Here is an 18909-nt window from a genome sequence, read left to right on the forward strand (position 1 = left end):
GGAGCTGGTCCTGCAAGCCCTGACTGAGTTTCTTCCCATGCTGCTTGCAACCCGATTGGAATGTGAGCCACATAGGGAGAAGGTGCACAACTCAGCCAGGGCTTTTGGGCCCTGGCTAGGTCACTTGTGCATAGGACTGCAGCCCAAATTACATTTCAGAGCCTTGCAAGCCCTGCAAACTCCCTTCTCATGCCACTTGCACCCCAATCTAGATAGAGGCCGTGGTGCTGGGGGAGGGTTTTAAATTGTTGTAGCCCATGGGTGTTGGACACCTTCTGTGGGCCCCACCCTCTGCCCTCCCCAAGCCCCAGCTCCTGGCCTGATTCGGGGGAGGGGAGGAGTGGAATCTGACCTGCATGACTCAGCTGGGGCTTGTAGGAGCTGGTCCTGCAAACCCTGTCAGAAAGCTTTCTCACACTGCTTGCACTAATGGCTGTCATGCCAAAAACGCACCCTGTGGTGACTTCACTGAATCCACCAAATATGTGAAGATTACAGCATGTTTACTTGGAAGTAAGTCTCACTATGTCCAGATAACTCAGGCATAAGATTGCAGCCCGAATCACATTGCAGAGCCTAGTAACACAACAACAGTTACCTTCAAGATCTTTGGCTCATTACTCTCCAGTGATCATAATAATGTATAACAATCTTAGTAGGCAAGAAATAAGTTTTTATTTCCTAAGTCATCACTGAACAGAGAGAATGTCATCGTGAAAGTTCAGTGCAGAAATAAGACTACAGATGTGATCGACTGCTAAGCAGAAAGAGGCACAAAACAAAATTGCCATCTGCTGCTTGCTGTTGTTCGTTGTTGTTCAGTCGTTCAGTCGTGTCCGACTCTTCGTGACCCCATGGACCATAGCACGCCAGGCCTTCCTGTCCTGCTCTCTCTCCCGGAGTGTGCTCAAGTTCATATTCATTGCATCGGTGATGCTATCTAGTCATCTCATCCTCTGCCGTCCCCTTCTCCTTTTGCCTTCAGTCTTTCCCAGCATCAGGGTCTTTTCCAGAGAGTTTTCTCTTCGCATTAGATGGCCAAAATATTTCAGCTTCAGCTTCAGTATCTGTCCTTCCCATGAGCATTCAGGGTTGATTTCCTTTAGACTGACTGATTTGACCTCCTTGCAGTCCAGGGGACTCGTAAGAGTCTTCTCCAGCACCACAGTTCGAAAGCATCAATTCTTCGGCACTCAGCCTTCCTTATAGTCCAGCTCTCACAGCCATACGTTACTACTGGGAAAGCCATAGCTTTGATTAGACAGACCTTTGTCAGCAAGGTGATGTCTCTGCTTCTTACTATGCTGTCTAGGTTTGCCATAGCTTTCCTCCCAAGGAGCAAGTATCTTTTAATTTCATGGCTACAGTCACCATCTGCGGTGATCTTGCAGCCCAAGAAAGTAAAATCTGTCACTGCTTCCATTTCTTCCCCTTCTATATGCCAGGAAGTGATGGGGCCAGATGCCATGATCTTCGTTTTTTTAATCTTGAGTTTCAAACCAGCTTTTGTACTTTCCACTTTCACCCTCAACAAGAGGCTCTTTAGATCTTCTTCGCTTTCTGCCATTAGGGTGGTATCGTCTGCGTATCTGAGGTTGTTGATAATTCTCCCAGCAATCTTAATTCCAACCTGTGATTCATCCAAGCCGGCATTTCTCATGATGTACTCTGCATATAAGTTAAATAAGCAGGGTGACAATATGCAGCCTTGTCGTACTCCTTTCCCAATTTTGAACCGATCGGTTGTTCCATGTCTGGTTCTTACTGTTGCTTCTTGACCCTCGTACAGGTTTCTCAGGAGACAGGTCAGGTGGTCTGGTACTCCCATCACTTTAAGAATTTGCCACAGTTTGTTGTGATCCACACAATCAAAGGCTTTAGCGTAGTCAATGAAGCAGAAGTAGACTTTTTCTGGAATTCTCTTGCTTTCTCCATGATCCAGCAAATGTTGGCGATTTGATCTCTAGTTCCTCTGCCTCTTCGAAACCCAGCTTGTACTTCCGGTAGTTCTCGGTTTGCATACTGCTGAAGCCTAGCTTGTAGGATTTTGAGCATAACCTTGCTGGCATGTGAAATGAGTGCAATTGTGCGGTAGTTTGAACACTCTTTGGCGTTGCCCTTCTTTGGAATTGGAATGTAAACTGACCTTTTCCAGTCTTGCGGCCATTGTTGAGTGTTCCAAATTTGTTGGCATATTGAATGCAGCACTTTAACAGCAACATCTTTTAGGTTTTTAAATAGCTCAGCTGGAATACAGTCATCTCCGCTAGCTTTGTTGTTACTAATGCTTCCTAAGGCCCACTTGACTTCACTCTCTAGGATGTCCGGCTCAAGTTCAGTGACCGCACTATCATGGCTATCAGGGACATTCAGATCTTTCCTGTATAGTTCTTCTGTGTATTCTTTCCACCTCTTCTTAATCTCATCTGCTTCCGTTAGGTCCCTGCCTTCTTCGTCCTTTATCATGCCCGTCTTTTCACAAAACGTTCCCTTGAGATCTCCGATTTTCTTGAAGAGATCTCTAGTCTTTCCCATTTTATTGTTTTCCTCGATTTCTTTGCATTGTTCATTTAAGAAGGCCTTCTTGTCTCTCCTTGCTATTCTCTGGAACTCTGCATTCAGTTGGATATATCTTCCCCTTTTTCCCTTGCTTTTCGCTTCCCTTCTTTCGTCAGCTACTTGTAAAGCCTCATCAGACAGCCACTTGGCTTTCTTGCATTTCTTTTTCTTTGAGATGGATTGAGTTGCTGCCTCCTGAACAATGTTACGGACCTCCGTCCATAGTTCCTCAGGCACTCTGTCTATCAGGTCTGATCCCTTAAATCTATTCGTCACCTCCACTGTATATTCATAAGGGATATGATTTAGGTCATACCTGAATGGTTTAGTGATTTTCCCTACGTTCTTCAATTTAAGCCGAAATTTTGCAACAAGAAGCTCATGATCAGGGCCACAGTCAGCTCCAGGTCTTGTTTTTACTGACTGTATAGAGCTTCTCCATCTTTGGCTGCAAAGGACATAATCAATCTGATTTCGATATTGACCATTTGGTGATGTCCATGTGTAGAGTCGTCCCTTGTGCTGTTGGAAAAGAGTGTTTACTATGGTCAGTGTGTTCTCTTGGCAAAACTCTATTAGCCTTTGTCCTGCTTCATTCTGTACACCAAGGCCATGCCTGCCTGTTATCCTGGTGATTTCTTGACTTCCTACTTTAGCATTCCAGTCCCCTATGATGAAGAGGACATCTTTTTTTGGTGTTAGTTCTAGAAGGTGTTGTAGGTCTTCATAGAACCGATCAACCTCAGCTTCTTCAGCATCAGTGGTTGGGGCATAGACTTGAATTACTGTGATGTTGAATGGTTTGCCTTGGATTCGTACTGAGAGCATTCTATCGTTTTTAAGATTGTACCCCAGTACTGCTTTTCCCACCCTTTTGTTGACTATGAGTGCTACTCCATTTCTTCTAAGGGATTCTTGCCCACAGTCGTAGATATAATGGTCACCTGAATTAAATTCGCCCATGCCTGTCCATTTTAGTTCGCTGATTCCCAAGATGTCGATGTTCAATCTTGTCATCTCATGTCTGACCACCTCCAGCTTACCTTGATTCATTGATCTGACATTCCAAGTTCCTAAACAATATTGTTCTTTACAGCATCGGATTTTCTTTTCACCACCAGACACATCCACAGCTGAGTGTCCTTTCAGCTTTGGCCCAGCCACTTCACTCTTTCTGGCGCTACTTGGAAATACCCTCTGCTCTTCCCCAGTAGTATATTGGACACCTTCTGACCTGAGGGGCTCATCTTCTGGTGTCATATCTTTTAGCCTTGTGATACGTTCCATGGGGTTTTCTTGGCAAGAATACTGGAGTGAGTTGCCATTTCCTTCTCCAGTGGACCACATTTTGTCAGAACTCTCCGCCATGACCTGTCCGTCTTGGGTGGCCCTGCACGGCATAGCTTATGGCTTCACTGAGTTACGCAAGCCCCTTCGCCACAACAAGGCAGTGATCCATGAAGGGGCTGCTTGCTGAGGGCTGATTTTAAATGCCACAGCCACCTATGCTGAGGTAACTAGAAAGCACTAACCCGTGTTGCCGAACTATATGGGAGCTGTATTGCTAAAGGGGTTCCCCACTGGATCCCTTTAAAAAACTGACATTACATTGGACTAGTGCTGCCTCCAGTCCCAGGGGCAGTGAGCCTATGTACACCAGTTGCTGGGGAGCATGGGTGGGAGGGTGCTGTTGCACTCATGCCCTGCTGGTGGGTTCTCAGTCGACAGCTGGTTGGCCACTGTGTGAAAAGAATGCAGGACTAGATGGACCCCCGGCCTGATCCAGCAGGGCTCTTCTTATCTTCTTATGTACTTTTCAGTTCTCCAGTAAAGCAGCCAATTTTGGTGATGGTGTATATTTTCAGGGAGAAGATCACCGATTTTAATCTGGGTTCTTTGAGAACTCTCAGGTATATACTAGCCAGACCTGATCATTTGTTAATTTTTAATGTGTGCATTAGAATTTGTACATCATCATTTTTCACTTCTATTTGACATGGTTCTTCAGAGCCCTGCCCTGACAAAAAAGCCATTCAGGCATGGGTAGCTGCTACCCATGTGTACCACTGACATGAATAAACCTGGATCTAAACTTGCATATTTGTCATATCTCTCTCTTTACTTCCAGCCTCTCAGTGTCTTTCAAGTTAGTTTCCTGAATGCAGTTGGAGATCTGCTTGACCTCATTCCTGCCTTATTCTCAGATTCTGCAGAGGCTGACTGTAAAGTTATGCCAGGAGGCTCTGGGAGATACCAGTGGGATATGGGTCATTGCTCAGCTCTGATCAAGGTAAGACTGCAATACACCTGATTTCACCTTTAGGGCTAAAAGGATTGATGTAACCAGCTTTTCATTGTACCTGTAGACCCCAAAATGGGATTATGTTTTTTGCATTGATATTTTAATCTCATGCTGTTGGTTATGAAGTACTTAAAAAAAAACCTACAGAGTCAGAATGCATATAATCATCTTCTAAGGGCACAGTCCTAAATATGTTTAGACAGAAAAGAGTCCATGCTGGCTGGGGCATGCTGGGAGTTGTAGGACATTTTTCTGTCTAAATATGCATAGGATTGCGCCATAAATGCCATAAAACTTTTGTACTTTGTTGTATTTTCAATTATTCCTAAACTATATTTGCATTATTTGAATGCATATTTGTATCATATAGGAGTGATTTGTTGTAAAGAAAGATTGCAGGTTTGTAGGGTATAGAAATAAATCACCAAAATGAATTCCTTCTATGATTCTAAAGAAGGACAAAGTTGGATTTCTATAGCTATTGCTTCTTGATCTGGCAACAATGAAAAAAATGGTCAAAGCACTAACGTTAGACTTATGGGACTATGGAACAACACCTGCAAAGCAAAAACGAAGGGTTGTATCTATATTTTGATGTGTGCAAGTGGACTAGCAGAAGGAGACTTCCCCATCCCCTCCTCGGCACAGCAGCTCCTCCAGCCCCCTGAAAAATATTTAGTGCTAAATTAAGCTAGTTTAGAAATGGTCTCTTTCATAAATATTGGTTGTTAAAAGCAGGCTAGTCTTGTGGTTGGTGCCCTGAGTAACCATTCTGGAAATGCTTGCTCAAATGTTAGAGTGGTGCACAGCAAACTTTCACTTTTACTGTTGGTTTTATTTCTTATCTGTTAGAGATTTGGAGCATGACAAATGAAGCGTTGAGTGATATAATGAGTGGACGACCTATCTTGATCAAGCAAGCTTTGAAGTATTGCAGGAGTTACATTTAACAACAATATTTTGTTGACTAATAATTTGGCAAATCAAACTTTAGATAATTTTGCATATTTTCAACCCTCATCATGTATGCCTTGCTTTAACTGATGGAGGGAGCAATGCCACCAAGATCGACGGTCGCCTCTGACCCCAGGGGCGACCCCATCCAGTGCAGGGCAGGAGGAGTGGTGAGGAGCGGATCTCTTCCTCGCTCTCCCAGCCGTGCTTTCGCGGCTAGATAGCTGATTGCGGCTGTCCAGCCGCGGGACCTCGGGGTGTGGGAAGCAGCAGCTGGACGACACATCTAATGTGTTGCACTGGATTTCCTACTTCCCCGCCCCCAGAAATGCCCTGTTTTTGCCGCTCCACGCTGCTCTTATGAGCGCGGAGTGTGGGGTCGATCCGCGCTGCCTATGAGGTGGCACGAGAGGGGTGGGGGTCGGTTCTCCAGGAACCAACCTATCCTATGGCCATCTAGCTGCTGACTAGCGGCCATAGGATTGCGCCCTAACTTACTGATTAAATTGATTAAAGCTTGCAGCCATAATTATAAGAAAATAAGAAGAGCTGTGCTGGAACAGACTAAAGGCCTAACTAGTCCGACATTCTGTTCCTGCAGTGGCAAACCAGATGCCTGTGGGAAGTCCATAAACAGGATATGAGTGCAGTAGCACCTTACCTCTCATGCTCTGTAGCAATTGGTATACAATGCACTCTGCCTCTGATACTAGAGGTAATATATAGCCATCATGACTGGTAGCCATTGATAGCCTTATCCTCCATGAATTTGTCTATTCACCTTTTACAGCCATCCATGCTGGTGGGCATCACTGCATCTTGTGGTAGTGAATGCCATAGTTTTAAGTCTGTGCTGTGGGAAGATGTGCTTCCTTTTATTACTTATTTATTTATATCATTTTTACCCTGTCCATTAGCAAAAAAGGATCCCAAGGTGGCCTACAAAGATATTTCTTAATATTCCTTCTGCAGGCTCACAATCTAAAAAACGCAGCACAAAAAAAAAGGCAATTGGTAGGGAGGAGGGGGGAAAAAAGCAAATTCAGACACTAGATTTTTATTTATTTATTGCATTTCTATACCGCCCATTAGCCCAAGCTTTCTGGGCAGTTCACAAAACAAAACTTAAAACCATAAAATAGTATCTGTCCTAAATCTCCCACCAATCAGCTTCATGGGATGAGCCTGGATTCTAGTATTATGAGAGAGGGGGAAAAACGTTTTCCTGTCCACTTTCTCCAAACCATGTATAATTTTATCCCCCTCTTATCATGTACCCCCTTACTCACCCTTTTTCTAAGCTAAACAGCCCCAAACATAGTAACCTTTCCTCTTAGTGGAACTACTCCAGCCGCTTGATCATTTTGCTTGTCTTTTTATGCACCTTTTCCAGCTCTAAAGTACCCTTTTTTGAGGTGTAGTGACCAGAACTATACACAACAACCCAAGTGTGGTCACACTATAGATTTCTGTAAGGGTGTTATGATACTGGCAGTTTTATTTTCAATTCCCTCCCTAATGATCTCTAACGTGGAATTTTCCTTTGCCGCAGCAGCCCCACAGTGGGTCAGCATTTTCATCAAGCCCAAGATCTCTTTCTTGTCAGTCAGTGTCACCTCAGTCCCCAGTGGCATATATGTGAAATTAGTAATTTTTGACCCTGTGTGTATCACTTCACACTTGCTTGTCCTGAAACACATTTGCCATTTTAATGCCCATTTCCCTGTTTTCAAGAGATGCTTTTGGAGCTCTTCGTAATCGTCTTTTAAAAAAATTACCCTTAATAATCTGGTGTCATCAGCAAGCTTGCCCACCTCACTGCTCACCCCTAATTCAAGATCTCTTATGAAAAAGTTAAAAAGTACTGATCCCAATACAGATCCTTGGGGAATCCCACTGTTTACATCTCTGTATTGCAAGAACTAAGCATTTATTCCTACTCTCCTACTTCCTTTTCTTTAACCAATTAGCTGTTCATAAGAGGATCTCTCCTCTTATCCCATGACGCTCTTCTTAACCCATAATCTTGCTGTAAGAATCCCAAAGCCCTGCCTTGGAGATGCATTTCTCCTGAAAAGTTAAAGCCTCTTCCCACAACCTTTTTTTGTGTTCATTTCGAACATGGTTCACTTTTTTGGGTCAGCATGGTTCAAATGTTTAAGTGGCTGATCATACAGCTTTTCATACACAGCCGTTCATGAGGATACTGGCAATCTGACAGGTGGTAAGCTTATTCACACATCATGTGTTAACTCAAGCCATTTTAATTCTTTTAAAAATCAATCTGATTTAAAAGCAGCACAAAAATGGTGATATCAGTGGGTATTCCTTGCATCAGAGGAGCTGTCATTTGCCTTTTCAAAACTCCCCCTTGTTGTTGGCAGGTCTAGCTGAAAAAGGGCTCTGCTGACTTTAGTACTCCCCCCAGCCCTGGCCCCTCTGTCTTCTCCAAGAAACATTTGACCTTTCCTGGGATCTCTGCAAAGGGCATCAGGTGATACACTAATATACTAGCAAGAATCCCAGAGTTCTCACTTCTTGGCACAGAGGATAAAGCAAGTAATCAAGTGTCTTGGCATAAACTACCATCTAGCTGCTAATGTCCATTCCTTCCCTTCACTGATACTAAAATAGCCCTGGTTTATCCTGAAAGAAATGTCGAAAATGTTTCTGCATGGAGAAGATACTAGAGATTCAGTCAATTGAAATGACAGGTAAACTCGTCAGAACTGCCTGCTCAATCAGACCAGGATCCATTTAGTCCAGCCTTGAATATTTATATGTCTAAAAACATTTTGCTGAAAAGAATTCTCAGAAACAGCAGATCCCAAACTAAAACTGGAGAATGTCCTTGGAAAGGAAAATTGGGATTTGTATATATGAATATTTACATTGAAAACATGACTCCATACATTCAATATGTAGTCTCGCACAGCATCTAAGAAGATGTGTGAAATAATAATTCAATTAAAGATAAAAGATTAGGGTGGGTTAGACTACTGGTTGCATTTACATCAGTGACCAAAAATTAATAAAGAAAATCAGGATTTGATTGTTTTCATTTTAATTCCTTTTAAAAGGCAAACATAATTGGATGGATATTTATCTATTTATTTACTGAAGTTATTAAACACCTCAGAAATAAATTTCTGTAGGGACTAGCAGCATATTGACTTTACACTGTGGATAATAAAGTAGCATGTTTGCACCGTATTAGTAGGACTCCACATAGATTGCTCCATGCTCTGTCTCTCTCTTTCCTAGGTCCTCCCTGGATATGAGAATATCTACTTTGCTCATTCTAGTTGGTTCACATATGCAGCTACTTTGAGAATATATAAGCACTGGGACTTCAGAATTGATGATCCACAAACAAGTACAGGGCGTGCCTCATTCAGCAGTTACCCAGGTAACAGAGAAGTGTGAGAGGAATGCCATGCATGTTTTTTTGTGTCTGAACAGGAATCTTGCCTGTGTGCTACAGAACCTTGTGGAGCTAGCTGCTCCGTAATCCTGGCACAGCACAAAAACTACCATAAAATTTTACTGTCTCTGAGCCAAAACATGGAAGCTTCCACACAGCTAATAGCAGATAGGGTATGTGTGAATTTTTGATGGGAGTGAAGTGCAAGAGGAAATGGTTAACCACCACCGCTTGGACGCCACAGCCCTGATACTGTAATGTTAAAGGGAAAATACTGGCACATCAAAATGCGTTCACACATTCAGTTGTGGGATACCCTCCACAGAGAGGCTTTTCTGGCATCTGCATTGTGTGTTTTTCAGTGCCGGATGAGGACCTTTTTTCTTTTCCCAGGCTTTTTAGACCTTCAGTTTTGTTTTTAAATGTGTTATCGTGTTATTAGATCTTTATCCCGCTGCTGGCTTTTACTCTGGTTTTATTCTATTGTAAACCTTTGTAGGTTTTATATTATGTTTTATCATGTTGTATTTTAGGGTTTTAATTTTTGTGAACTGTCCAGAGAGCTGTGGCTATTGGGCAGTATAAAAATGTAAGAAATAAATAACCAAGAGAGAACTGGCTATAGCAGTAGCATCATGAACTGACTTCCCTGCCCAGTGCAACATCCTGGGCTGAGGGGCAGGCCAAGCAGTGGGCAAAGGGAGGCAGGACATGACCGGTGGGCATGAGGTGAAAGAGAGGTAGCAAGCTGGGCCAGACTCTCCCTAAGGCCTTCCCAGGCTTTTCCCTGAGGCGACACAGAGGCTTTTCCTGGGAATCTTCTTCCCTCCCTGGGGCCCTGAGTCAACTGCAGTGCCACATAGGGTGGCCACACAGAGGCCTTTCCCAGGGCTGGGCAGGCACTGGGTGGCCTCTTCTTTCTTCCCCCATGAGCCCCAAAGGAAGCAGCAGTGTTGAAGAGGTCTTTCCTGGGCACCCTCTACTTCTCCCTGCTGGGGCTCCTCCCCCTGTTTGTGTAGGTGTTTGGCTGCTTGAGAGCACTTGCTGTCCTCTCTCCACTATAGCTGATGGACAGGCCAGACAGCACTGGCCTCAGCTCCTGCCCACCCCCAAAGTGTCTGCTCTGGCCACAGTACACAGGAACTGATCTGTGGTGCTGCAGGGTGAAAGGTGCTTGTCTGGCCCAGTGCAGGCAGGTCAAAAAAGACAGAAACTGTTTGGGGCTCCACAGGAAACATTCGGGTCTCAACACCCCCCTCCCACCACTGACAACCATGTGTGTCAGAATCTGTGGCGGAACAACTGCCACATCCAAAGCCCTGCCAGTTTACTGTAGGCAGGGCTTCGGGGGGCGGGGGGAGATTTTTAAATATTTCCTTCCCATAGACTTCAGCAGGATGGAAATTAGTACACCAGCTCTGAGGCCCTCTTTTGAGGTATGTCAGCGGAATTAGGAGACATCACTAGTGGGACATTTGCACCCTTGGAGCTTTCTCCAAGTGTACCAAGGGCCTCTGGTGAAGGAAGTGTTGCCCTGCAGGTAGGTGGGCTTCCCTCTCCACCAGCAGAACAGCACTTACACAGCTCCCAACAGGTCAGCTCCTAGCTGCAGGACTGCACCCGTACCCCTTTTTCTCCCAGTGGCGATCCATGACTGGAAATAATTCCCACACGACAATAAATGGTTTCAAATGAAACTATATCTCCCATCCTGCCTTCCCATGTCGTGCTTGAAGTTGTGTTCCCTCATCCCATCCTGCTTTATAAGGAATTAGCAGGACTTGGGTTGGCTCCTGCTGCAGTTACCTGTTGTTGCATCTCAGATTCAGCCTGGCGATGCTTCCTATTATGAGAGGGGAGTTTGGAAGACCCACCCTTAGTAATACATACCAAATGGCTGACTGGAGCCAGGCTGAGTTGTGCAGTTCACATGGCTCAATGAAAAAGGGGTGGCATATACAAACAGTGGCCAAGTTCGGATAATCAGCAAGATCATCCTGCTGGGGGCTTCTTTTCCCCACCCCACGCGTGCTGGTCACGTGCTCACCATTTTGCTAATTACTCTCACTGCGGCGCAGGTTGCTGTGACGTCCGAACCCAGTGAGGCGCAAGGCAGGGGGTGCTCCCAAACCACCCTGCAAACCATGGCTTGTAGGGGTTCTGGGGTGGTTTGGAAGCCACCTCCGCTGCTCACCTTGCTGGGTTTGGATGACATGGCAACCCCGTGCTGTAGTGAGGGTAATTAGGGAAATGGTCAGCATGTGCAGGGTGGGGAAATGAAGCTATGGTGGCTTCTTTTCCTGCACGGATTGTCTGAACCCCATCAATGTGTTAATGGGAGGCAGGACTGACCCTACTGTTAGGCAGGGTGATCACTTCAAGTGGCAGATGCTGGGAGGTGGCAGGAAGCTGTTGGAGGAGAGACCTATGATTCTTGAGGCTGCTCTGCACCCCTAAGTTAGCCTGCCATCTTCAGGTGCAATGGAGGATACTGCCTCATCATCCGTGTTGAAAACAGAATCATCTGCCAGGCCTGTAGTTTTTTGTACATGGAAAGGAGGGGGCGCCATCTTGTTCTTCACCTCAGGCAGCAACATGTCTTGGGCTGGCCCCGATGGGAGGTGTCCCCAGTACATTCCCCATTAATACACTTGATGAGAAGCTGCGATCCAGCAGGGCTGCCTACAGATGTCTTTCATGCTAGGAGAGGAAAATTCCTAGCTGCCTCACTCCTGTCATATGATGAACAACAAAAAGCAAGCAGTGTACTGCAGAAGAGAGTTTAAAAGACTACAATCAAACATAGTTCCTCCCTCTGACTTTGTGAAATCCCCAGAAATATTAAATTCCAACAATAAACTGATACACTGCAACAGAATTGTAACTCAACCAGAAAAAAAGGAGAAGGAGGGGTTGAGGTTGAGCATGCTTCTGTGCCAGCTGCCCAACACACAGAATTGCAGTAGGGCAAAGCTTTCCCTGCCGCTCATCTCAATGCCATGAAAAGCTTTGCTTGCTAATTGTTTCTGTATTAGGGTGCTGGCAGGGAAGCAGAGCCAGTGAAAAAGTTGGCATGTCCTGAAGCTGAGGGAGAGTTATGTGTAGCTCAAAAGCTCACATACTGCATTGTGAATGTTGGTTGGTCCTAAATGTCCATTGAAAATAAGCATAGAAATTAAATACACTGGATTTAATGTTTATTTAATGTCACATTTATTTTAAAAACCGACATTGTACCATGCATTTTAAGCCTGTGTGTGTGCGTTTAAAACTTTAAAAAGAATTAAATCCAACTTCAATTTAAAAAATCCTTATTAAAGACTTTTATCTTTCATCTTATTAACAAGTACCTTTATTAACCTAGACTTGGTGATCCCTTTAAAATGATGTTGGACTTGGATCCAAATTATATGTGTCTTGTTCACACATAAAATAGGGACAGGGTCTGTTGTGTGTAGATGAAAAGGAGTGTGTGGAGGTAGAACGTGAAACTGCTCCAGCCAGCTGCCAAAGTTGTACACATTTCAAAATTCAGGATTGCAACTATAATTTAACAATATGACACCTGTAGTGTGAAAGCAAAACATTGTCCTTAAAAGCCGATTGCTTGATTAATCTTCTTTAACTATATTAGGGATCTTCTTTAATAAATAAAATGGCAATTTCTTTTCCTTTGATCAATTTAACTTAAACAAATTAGGGTTGTAATATTGAGTCTTCCCACTGGGGTTTTGAAATTTAACCCCAATGCAGAGATACTAGTGAAGCAGGTTTTCCAGTAAAAAGGTGTTCTTAGCTTAAGTCTGCCGAACTTTCATAGAATCATAGAATAGAATCATAGAATAGTAGGGTTGGAAGGGGCCTACAAGGCCATCGAGTCCAACCCCCTGCTCAAGGCAGGAATCCAAGTCAGAGCATCCCTGACAAATGGCTGTCCAGCCTCGTCTTGAAGGCCTCCAGTGTGGGAGAGCCCACCACCTCCCCAGGTAATTGGTTCCATTGTCGTATTGCTCTTACATTCAGGAAGTTTTTCCTGATGTTCAGCCGGAATCTGGCTTCCTGTAACTTGAGCCCATTATTCCGTGTCCTGCACTCTGGGATGATCGAGAAGAGATCCTGGCCTTCTTCTCTGTGACAACCTTTCAAGTACTTGAAGAGCGCTATCATATCTCCCCTCAGTCTTCTCTTCTCAAGGCTAAACATGCCCAGTTCTTTCAGTCTCCCTTCATAGGGCTTTGTTTCCAGTCCCCTGATCATCTTTGTTGCCCTCCTCTGAACCCTCTCCAGTTTGTCTGCATCCTTCTTAAAGTGTGGTGCCCAGAACTGGACACAGTACTCCAGATGAGGCCTAACCAGTGCTGAGTAGAGGGGAACTAGTACTTCCCAGGATTTGGAAGCAATTCTTCTATGAATGCAGCCCAAAATAGCATTTGCCTTTTTTGCAGCCACATCACATTGTTGGCTCATATTCAGCTTGTGATCGACAACAATTCCAAGATCCTTCTCGCTTGTAGTGTGGTTGAGCCACGTATCCCCCATCTTGTAACTGTGCATTTGGTTTCTTTTTCCTAGGTGCAGAACTTGGCATTTTTCCCTATTAAATGTCATTCTGTTGTTTTCTGCCCAGTGCTCCAGTCTATCCAGATCACTTTGAATTTTGTTTCTGTCTTCCAAAGTATTAGCTATCCCTCCCAATTTTGTGTCATCTGCAAATGTGATCAGCATTCCCTGCACCTTCTCCTCCAAGTCATTAATAAAAATGTTGAATAGCACTGGGCCCAGGACTGAGCCCTGCGGTACCCCACTCGTTACCTCTCCCCAGTTGGAGAAGGTCCCATTGATAAGCACTCTTTGAGTCCGATTCTGTAGCCAACTGTGGATCCACCGGATTGTTGTTTCATCTAGCCCACTTTGAGCTAGTTTGCTCATCAGGATATCATGGGGCACTTTGTCGAAAGCTTTGCTGAAGTCAAGGTATATGATGTCTACAGCATTCCCACGGTCTACAAGGGAGGTTACTTGATCAAAAAATGAGATCAGATTTGTCTGGCAGGACTTGTTTTTGACAAATCCGTTGGCTTCGAGTAATCACGGCATTGTTGTCAAGGTGCTTCCAGATGGATTGTTTATGATCTGCTCCAGAATTTTCCCAGGGATTGATGTCAGACTGACTGGTCGGTAGTTCCCAGGTTCCTCCTTTTTACCCTTTTTGAAGATAGGGACAACATTAGCCCTCCTCCAGTCATCTGGCACTTCCCCCGTCCTCCATGATTTCTCAAAGAGAATAGACAGCAGTTCTGAGAGTTCTTCCGCCAGTTCCTTTATTACTCTAGGATGCAGTTCATCTGGCCCTGGAGATTTGAACTCATTCAAAGTAATGAGGTGTTCCTTGACCATATGCCTGTCGGTCTCCAGCTGCAATCCTGCCCCTTCAGCCTGTACTTCGCCTTTGCCAGGGGGGTCATAGACCCTCTTTTGGGAGAAGACGGAGCCAAAGTAGGAATTGAGCACCTCTGCCTTTTCTTTGTCATCTGTTATCGTTTTGCCATCCTTATTTAATAGCTGAACCACCATTTCTTTCTTCTGCCTTTTACTATGCACGTAGCTGAAGAAAGCCTTTTTGTTGATTTTAACATCCCTTGCTAACCTCAGCTCATTCTCAGCTTTAGCCTTCCTGATGCCATCCCTGCAATTCTGTGCTATCTGCCTGTACTCTTCCTTTGTTACTTGGCCTTCTTTCCACTTCCTATATGTGTCCTTTTTTGTTTTCAGGTCATCCCTAAGCTTTTTGTGAAGCCAGATTGGCTTCTTCTGTTGTCTTCCACCTTTTCTTCTTGTTGGAATTGCTTGTGATTGTGCCTTGAGAATTTCCTTTTTTAAAAGCTCCCACCCATCTTGGACTCCTTTTCTCGCTAGCATCGCTTGCCATGGGACCGTACTGATCATTGTTCTGAGTTTATGAAAATCAGCCTTCCTAAAATCCAGGGTACGCGTTTGACTACACTCGGCTTTTGCTTCCCTTAGAACCAAGAACTCAAGTACAACATGGTCGCTTTCCCCCAGAGTTCCTGTAACTGCTACTTTATCCACTAAGTCATCTCTGTTGCTTAGGATCAAGTCAAGGATAGCCGATCCTCTAGTTCCTTCCTCTACTTTCTGTAGAAGGAAGTTATCCGCCACACAAGTCAGGAATTTCCTGGAGGGGCCATGTTTTGCAGAATTTGTCTCCCAACAAATATTGGGGAAATTGAAGTCCCCCATTACTACTACATCATGCTTCCTTAAAACATTGGCTATTTGCTTTTCAAAAGTTTCATCCTTGTCTTCTCCTTGATTGGGTGGCCGGTAGTAGACTCCGACCACCAGGTTCCTTTTATTCTTTGCTCCATTTATTTCAACCCAGATGCTCTCGATGGGGCTACCAAGCTCCTCCTCCTGTATTTCTGTGCAGAGATATGTATTTTTCACATACAGTGCAACCCCACCTCCCTTTCTGTTCCTGCTGTTCTTTTTGAACAAGTTATATCCTTCAATTGCTGTATTCCAGTAATGAGAGTCATCCCACCAAGTCTCAGTTATACCTATCAGGTCATAATTTCCCTCTTGTATTAAGAGTTCAAGTTCGTTCTGTTTGTTTCCCATACTCTGGGCATTAGTATATAGACATCGAAGACCATGTGCGTCATAGTCTGGCTTTCTTCCTACATGTGTCTGAAGACTATTATTGGGCGCTATCAGAGCTGTTCTCTCCGTTGCAGTGCATGCGCCTATGTCCATTGTTACCCCCAACATTACATCTCCCTTCCCCGTAGGATTCAGTTTAAAGCCCTCCTGATGAAGTTCTTCATGCTGTGGCCAAACACATTCTTCCCATCCTTTGTGAGGTGCAACCCATCCCTAGCCAAAAGCCCATCTTCCAGGAAGTATAGCCCGTGGTCCCAGAATCCAAATCTCTCTCGTCGGCACCACCTTCGTAGCCAGTCATTCACCCGGAGTATTTTTCGTTCCCTTTCTATCCCTCTTCTAACTACTGGAAGGATGGATGAGAAAACTATCTGGGCCCCAAAGTCCTTGAGTTTCCTTCCCAAAGCTTCAAAGTCTGACGTGATCTCTTCGTAGCTCCTCTTGGCAGTATCATTTGTTCCCACATGGATGAGAAGAAAGGGATACCTGTCAGTGGGCTTTATGAGTGCAGGCAACCTTTCAGTCACGTCTCTAATCTGTCCTCCCGGGAGACAACATACCTGGCGAGTCCATGGGTCTTCGCGACATACTTGGGTCTCGATCCCACGCAGCAAAGAGTCTCCCACTACTACCACTCTTCTCTTCTTCTTCTTGTAGGCCTGGGTTTCATCGCCTCTGATTGACTGACCGTTAGCCTCTTGCTCACTCTCATGCAGGTTCCCCTGTGATTCTTCCTCTGCAGGCTGTCCTCCAGTCTCATCCGCAAGTACCTGGAATTGGTTCCACAGCTCCACTGCTTCCACTGGTGCAGAGTGGCATCTAGTTCTTCTTCTCCTAACTGTCACCCTTTTCCAAGGAGTATCCTGTATTCCATTTTTCTTCACCTCAGCATTTCCCACTGCCTCATCTTGCTGTTGCTCTTCAAGCTTCTGGTCTGCCCTTTGCTGCTGTAGTTCCCCCATTCTGTCCAAGAACTCTTCATGTTCTCTTATTCCCCGGAGAGTCGATAGTCGCCGCTCCAGTCCACTTTTTCCTCCAGCAGCGTGATCAACTTGCACTTGTTGCAGGTGTAGGCCATGTTGTTCTCAGGCAAGAAAACAAACATTGCACACACCTTGCAGGTCACCACCACTGGAGAGTCTTGTCCTTCCATAGCCTCTTTTCCCTTTTTGTGTCTAGCTTTGTGATTGTTCTAGACTAGCCTGTGCCTGCTCCTCTACTCAGTAGAGGTTAAAAGCAGAGACCCACTGGTGTGAAAGTGTGTGTTACAAGACAAATAAATGGAAAAAAGTTAGTTAAAATAAAAAATAAAAATAATTAAAAAAATGTTAGGGGCCTCCCCCTTGACCTCCCCTGCCGAACTCCCCTGGCCAACTCCTGTTTGCTCCCCCTGTCCGCTCGCTCTGTTCACTCGCTCTCTGGGAGCTTGCTTGCTTCTGTAGTCCCTGGACCAGCTGGAGCAGCTTGCTCTGCTCTGCTCTGCTCAGCTGGGAGGCGGGAAACAGACTGAAGCTTCCCGCCCACTCAGCTGCTGGGAGTACTCAGGCCACACCCCTCCAATTCAGTTGGAGCTCTCAGAAGCACCTGGTGAGCTCACAGCCAATCAGAAGGATAAAGGGCAGCCCCCTGGGCTTCCTGCAACCCACTTACCTCTTAGCCTCTGTCTCCTTTGTCTCTTCAACCACTGCAACTCCCCTGGCCAACTCCTGTTTGCTCCCCCTGTTCGCTCGCTCTCTGGGAGCTTGCCTGCTTCTGAAGTAGACACCTAGCTGCTCTGTAATTTTATATTGCTCTATAATTCTGGTTAGTGTCAATCATGGTTAGCACCAGTGCAGACATCATGGAAATGTGATTAAGGCAAATAAGGGTTGGAGCTGCTATTGCACTCATGACTTGTGGGCTTCCCACAAGCATCCAGTTGGCCACTGTGTGAACAGAGTGCTGGACTAGATGGACCTTTGATCTGATCCAGCATGGCTCTTTCTTTGTTCTTAGGGAAGGAGGGAATGGGCGGAGATTGGCGTCATTATGTCTGCAGCAGGCTACAGTAAATCCCTGGCAGAGGTAGGGCTTGACTCTCCAGCTCTTCCGTACCCATGTCTTTAGGGAAAAGACCACACTGGGGTTTCATTTCACATATCTCTTAGATTTTCTTAGATCTCTTGTAATTTCCTCAAGGCAGAGACTTGCCCTTTTGTAATTTGTAAAGCACCATACCCATGGTGCTACGTACATGCATACGCACATACATACAGGTGTGCATGATTATACAGCAGTGCAAGTTTATACATGTGTGATTATGTGTGTAACTGTGCAAGGAAGTATGTAACTGTCTGAGACAGAGGGCTCCTTCACACTGGGCATTCATCCTGCTATTGAGATTGATCCTTCACTGAAGTTTGCAGGCTCTTTACATGACGCAGTGATCATCCCAGGCATCTCCTGCACTAAATGCCCTTTGTTCCATTTTTAAATAGATCGCAGATAATGAGCTATCAAATTACCCTGTTGTGTTCCGCTTCAGTTCCCTCTGTCAAAAGAGTTAAAGCAGCAAGAAGAGGAGCGAGATCAATGGAAGAGAATGGAAGACTCAGATACGGGGAAAAGGATTGGGGTGGGGGGAAAGGAAGCACGTGAAAAAGGGAGTCCTTGTGATCCTGCATTTAAAACAGAAGCAGAAAGCCCCATTTTAAATGCAGGATTTTAGGCTGGTGTAGAGATGCCCAGAGAGGAGAAGGGGGTCTGAGTAAAGAAAGTGGTAAGGAGAGGAAGAGGAAGAGACCAAGAGGGGCAGCAGAGGCATGGAGAGGATGTACATGGCAAGGGATCCATCTCTGTTCTCGCGGGTCTTGGTGCTTGCAGAGTGATTCCATCCTCTTGCTGTACTGAAAACTAATACCACAGCATACTTTTATATGCCCAAAATTTAAAGTGACTTGTCCACAACTATTTGTGCAGTCCTCGTGGCACCAATGCTGTAGGCATC

The 18909-nt window shown here is 45.0% G+C and overlaps 1 protein-coding gene across 3 annotated transcripts in view; it reads left to right on the forward strand.

Moving 5' to 3' along the window:
* PLBD1 (phospholipase B domain containing 1) overlaps positions 1 to 18909 on the forward strand; it is a 73176-nt gene that overhangs the window by 44500 nt on the left and 9767 nt on the right. For all 3 annotated transcript variants that reach the window (XM_084810061.1, XM_084810062.1, XM_084810060.1), the window contains 2 exons: positions 4688 to 4849; positions 9080 to 9224. In XM_084810061.1, coding sequence (XP_084666187.1) covers positions 4688 to 4849; positions 9080 to 9224 — 307 coding nt within the window. The remainder of the gene's footprint in view (positions 1 to 4687; positions 4850 to 9079; positions 9225 to 18909) is intronic.

The sequence above is a fragment of the Heloderma suspectum genome, chromosome 7 (genome assembly GCF_057233095.1).
Source record: "Heloderma suspectum isolate Gila_16-S chromosome 7, 16-S_ref, whole genome shotgun sequence".
NCBI lineage: Eukaryota > Metazoa > Chordata > Lepidosauria > Squamata > Helodermatidae > Heloderma > Heloderma suspectum.